A 5,822-nucleotide genomic window follows, 5' to 3' on the forward strand; every position below is an offset into this window, starting at 1 on the left:
ACCACAAGATAGGGATACACATACTTAACAATGAATACACACAAGCCCTCTATTACCACAAGATAAGGATATAAAATCATATATATCATTCCTCTTACAGGAGCCCTTATTACTTCAGTTCTAGATATATATGTACTTAATCATTTATACCTGTCCTCTGTTATACTGTTAAATCTGGAAAAATCCTTTAATATTGCTGCAGGATTACCGGGTTTAGGGATAAAAAATCATTTACTTAAATCTGTACTGTTAAATATATGTACGACCATGCTACAGAGTGTAAGGTTAGTATAGTGCTATAAGTGTAATATCATTATACACCGGTATGGTGATAAAGTGACAGTTTTAAAACATCCCTTCAGATGTGAAGAATTCTTTCATAAATGATAATCTGACTAACATTCCCCACTTTTCCATTCCAGCATGGACGTGAAGGATTGCCCCTCAAAAACCTTCGGGATGAGTTGATAGACGAGGGCATCACAGAGCATATTCCTGATGATAGAGTCCGGGAACTGCTGGTGAGGGCAGATGGAGACGGTGACGCCCACATCACATACAAGGAGTTCATGGAAATGGTATGTCACATATAAAGAGTCAGAGAGTTCACGACAATGGTATAGAGTCAGGGAGTTAATAGCAAAAGGTCTACATAGAGTTGAGGAGTCCGGGAGTTCATGGCAATGGTGTGTGATATATAGAGTCTGGAGTTCAATGGTATTTCTACATAAAATCAGAGAGTTCAAGACAATATGTCTACATAGAGTCGTGAGTTCATGACAATGATATGTCTACATAGAGTCGTGAGTTCATGGCAATATATCTACATAGAGTTAGGGAGTTTATGGCAATAGGTCTACCTAGAGTTGGGGAGTCCGTGGCAATATTTCTACATTGAGTCAGGGAGTCCATGGCAATATTTCTACATAGAGTTGGGGAGTTCATGGCAATATATCTACATAAAGTTAGGGAGTTTATGGCAATAGGTCTACCTAGAGTTGGAGAGTCCGTGGCAATATTTCTACATTGAGTCAGGGAGTCCATGGCAATATTTCTACATAGAGTTGGGGAGTTCATGGCAATATGTCTACATAGAGTTAGGGAGTTTATGGCAATATGTCTACTTAGAGTTGGAGACTCCGTGGCAATATTTCTACATTAAGTCAGGGAGTTCATGGCAATATGTCTACATAGAGTTGGGGAGTTCATGGCAATATTTCTACATTGAGTCAGGGAGTCCATGGCAATATTTCTACATAGAGCTGGGGAGTTCATGGCAATATGTCTACATTGAGTTGGAGAGTTCATGGCAATATTTCTACATTGAGTTGGAAAGTTCATGGCAATATTTCTACATTGAGTCAGGGAGTCCATGGTAATATTTCTACATAGAGCTTGGGAGTTCATGGCAATATGTCTACATTGAGTTGGAGAGTTCATGGCAATATTTCTACATTGAGTTGGAGAGTTCATGGCAATATGTCTACATAGAGTCAGGATGTTCATGACAATGGTATGACTACATAGAGTCAGGAATTTCATCCTAATGGTCACTCTTATAAAGTACACACAGTTCATGGTAGCTATATGATATTAAAGGTAGTAAATTGTACGGGAAGATTATGACGGATTACTTTAATAACATTAGGGCGTTTAATGTAATAGCGACTCTCACAATGTAAGGGAGTTCACAGGAAAATATGCCCCACAACATACAAAGAGTTCATCATAAAACTATAGATCAGGCTGTTATAGCATACAGTGTATTGGTGACTGCGACAACCAATATAGCATACATAATTTACAATAATGTATACCAATTGTTCTTATTTCAATTGAAAGCATGTTGACCTGTCTGATGTACTGGATGAAGAATAGATATTCTGATGTATGTGTAGTCTCTTTACATTAGACAGATTTTCCTTATATCTTTTACCCTTTGTCCACAGATGACCCGTGACTTGACCAAAGCAGAGAGATCTGCATTTAGAAGCGTTCTTAGGGATGCCATCGCAGATATCTTGCCTAAACACATGCGGGAGGATTTCATAGCCAACTACACCTGTTGTCCACCTCCAATCTTCATGATCACCATCAGTTTAGTGGAGGTCAGTTGTCTCCCCTGGGGAGGACGTTCTGTCCATACCTTTGTTTAGTACCATCAGTACAGTGGAGGTCAGTTGTCTCCCCTGGGGAGGACATTCTGTCCATACCTTTGTTTAGTACCATCAGTACAGTGGAGGTCAGTTGTATCCCCTGGGGAGGACGTTCTGTCCATGTGGAGGGCAGTTGTCTCCCCTGGGGAGGACGTTCTGTCCATACCTTTGTTTAGTACCATCAGTACAGTGGAGGTCAGTTGTATCCCCTGGGGAGGACGTTCTGTCCATGTGGAGGCCAGTTGTCTCCCCTGGGGAGGACATTATGTCCATACCTTTATTTAGTACCATCAGTACAGTGGAGGTCAGTTGTATCCCCTGGGGAGGACGTTCTGTCCATGTGGAGGTCAGTTGTCTCCCCTGGGGAGGACATTCTGTCCATACCTTTGTTTAGTACCATCAGTACAGTGGAGTTCAGTTGTCCCCCCTGAGGAGGACGTTCTGTCCATACCTTTGTTTAGTACCATCAGTACAGTGGAGGTCAGTTGTCTACCCTGGGGAGGATGTTCTGTCCATGTGGAGGTCAGTTGTCTCCCCTGGGGAGGACATTATATCCATACCTTTGTTTAGTACCATCAGTATAATGGAGGTCAGTTGTCTCCCCTGGGGAGGACATTATGTCCATACCTTTATTTAGTACCATCAGTACAGTGGAGGTCAGTTGTCTACCCTGGGGAGGACGTTCTGTCCATGTGGAGGTCAGTTGTCTCCCCTGGGGAGGACGTTCTGTCCATACCTTGGTTTAGTACCAGTTTCTCCTTGTTCTACATGTAAATGATAAATGTATTCAAGTGTTCAGAATTTTTAAACTTTATATTTTGAACAGTCATAATAGGCACATTGATTAAAGATTTTGATTTAAGCTGGATTTTCCCTGAGTCATACTGTTATGTATTTACTAAAATACCACTGTGAAGTATTTAAAAATTCAAAAGTTAATCTGAAATCTGTGTGAAGTGATGATCTACTGATTTGTTTGCTGTATACATAATCAGGTCACTGGTAAAACAAAACATACGACCGGATGTCGTCATGTTGATCACTTTTAGTGTATATAAATGGTATGAATTACTGGTAAGTAAAGCAGATGGATGCCTCAGTCCATGTTTGTAGTTAAGTGTAACATCATTGAGGTAGGATGTCACCATTGTACTAAGACCAATTGTGGTCTCAATGTTAGCATTTCAGTGCAAAGTAGTGCAGACTTTCATTTTCTATATTCAGCCATTATAATATTGGCTTTTTTGGATATGAATTTTACATGTTGTGAGGCTAGACCTTGTTACACCATTATCAACAGTTATCTCTACAATAACTGAGTCATTAGTCGTTATAAACACGACAATGTCATAACACTGTATAAAGGTTAAAATTAGGATATTTGCACTGATGAGATATTCAAAATGATATTTAAACCTGTATTTTGTTTTAACAGATCATTATATTTGTGGTGTATGCCATGGAGCTAAAAGACACCAGTAATCCAGTAACGGCTAACTCAGGTGTTCCTACGTACAGCCCACTGATCTACCTGCCTAAGAGGAGATACGAGGCATGGCGATTCATTACATACATGTTCATACACCAAGGGTAGGTCATTAAAGGAAGGATTAATACACAATATCTTTGCTGTTTGCACTAAGATTTCAGGTGTTACTGGACACTCATTTTCTGTGATTTTATTGTCTCAAAATTGAGAATGTGTCCTATTGAATATCAATAATAATTCATATTTTTTTATTTGAAATAATAATTGAAAGCTTTATGGGATTAAGCATTTACAGTTTTATTTTTTGCAATATGTGTGGATATTGAAATCTGGAAAAGTTTCAATTAAGAGAGCAAATAAGGCAGATAAGACTGGGGTGAGTTCACAAAAATTCCACTAAAGTACGTAAATCACTAACCATGAAATGACGCATTCCTTGACTTGCCTCCATGAAACTGCATTCCTCTTCATGTTTATTCATGGCTGTTTCAGACAAAACATTCATGATATGTTTTCATGTCATTCCATGTCTTTTCACAACCATGTAATAGTCTACAATCATGTACTAGTCTATAGTCTGCAATCATGTAAGTCTATAATCATGTACTAGTCTACAATCATGTACTTCTCCACAATCATGTACTAGTCTACAATCTTGTAATAGTCTATAGTCTGCAATCAGGTAAGTCTATAATCATGTACTAGTCTATAGTATACAATCATGTAATAGTCTACAATCATGGTCTACAATCATGTAAAAGTCTACAATCATGTAATAGTCTATAGTCTGCAATCAGGTAAGTCTATAATCATGTACTAGTCTATAGTCTACAATGATGTAATAGTCTACAATCATGTAAAAGTCTACAATCATGTACTAGTCTACAACCATGTATACATACTAGTCTACAATCACGTACTAGTCTACAATCAAGTACTAGTCTACAATCATGTACTTCTCTACAATCATGTACTAGTCTATAGTCTGCAATCATGTAAGTCTAAAATCATGTACTAGTCTACAATCTTGTAATAGTCTATAGTCTGCAATCAGGTAAGTCTATAATCATGTACTAGTCTATAGTCTGCAATCATGTAAGTCTATAATCATGTACTAGTCTACAATCATGTAATAGTCTATAGTCTGCAATCATGTAAGTCTATAATCATGTACTAGTCTATAGTCTACAATCATGTAATAGTCTACAATCATGTAATAGTCTACAATCATGTACTAGTCTACAATCATATAATAGTCTATAGTCTACAATCATGTAATAGTCTACAATCATGGTCTACAATCATGTAAAAGTCTACAATCATGTACTAGTCTATAGTCTACAATCATGTAATAGTCTACAATAATAGTCTACAATCATGTAAAAGTCTACAATCATGTACTAGTCTATAGTCTACAATCATGTAATAGTCTACAATCATGTACTAGTCTACAATCATATAAAAGTCTATAGTCTACAATCATATAATAATCTACAGTCTACAATCATGTAATAGTCTACAATCATGTACTAGTCTACAATCATATAAAAGTCTATAGTCTACAATCATATAATAATCTACAGTCTACAATCATGTAATAGTCTACAATCATGTAATAGTCTACAATCATATACTAGTCTACAATCATGTAAGTCTACAATCATGTCCTAGTCTACAACCATGTACTAGTCTACAACCATGTATACATACTAGTCTACAATCATGTACTAGTCTACAACCATGTATACATACTAGTCTACAATCATGTAATAGTCTACAATCATGTATACATAATAGTCTACAGTCATGTAATAGTCTACAATCATGTATACGTACTAGTCTACAATCATGTATACATACTAGTCTACAATCATGTATACATAATAGTCTACAATCATGTAATAGTCTACATGATATGTAATAGTCTACAATCATGTATACATACTAGTCTACAATCATGTAAGTCTACAATCATGAAATAGTCTACAACCATGTATACATACTAGTCTACAATCATGTAATAGTCTACAATCATGTAAGTCTACAATCATGTACTATACAATCATGTACTAGTCTATAATCGTGTAATAGTCTACAATCATGTATACATACTAGTCTACAATCATGTTATAGTCTACAATCATGTAAGAGTATACAATCATGTACTAGTCTACAAT

General features: G+C 36.8%; 1 protein-coding gene across 2 annotated transcripts in view; it reads left to right on the plus strand.

Moving 5' to 3' along the window:
- The window catches only part of LOC110458626 (rhomboid-related protein 2-like), a 25,828-nt gene that overhangs the window by 9,657 nt on the left and 10,349 nt on the right, over window positions 1-5,822 (plus strand). For both annotated transcript variants that reach the window (XM_021510412.1, XM_021510410.1), the window contains exons 4-6: window positions 423-578; window positions 1,950-2,108; window positions 3,592-3,746. In XM_021510412.1, the coding sequence (XP_021366087.1) occupies window positions 423-578; window positions 1,950-2,108; window positions 3,592-3,746 (470 nt within the window). The remainder of the gene's footprint in view (window positions 1-422; window positions 579-1,949; window positions 2,109-3,591; window positions 3,747-5,822) is intronic.

This window comes from Mizuhopecten yessoensis, unplaced genomic scaffold, assembly GCF_002113885.1.
Source record: "Mizuhopecten yessoensis strain PY_sf001 unplaced genomic scaffold, ASM211388v2 scaffold9677, whole genome shotgun sequence".
Lineage (NCBI taxonomy): Eukaryota > Metazoa > Mollusca > Bivalvia > Pectinida > Pectinidae > Mizuhopecten > Mizuhopecten yessoensis.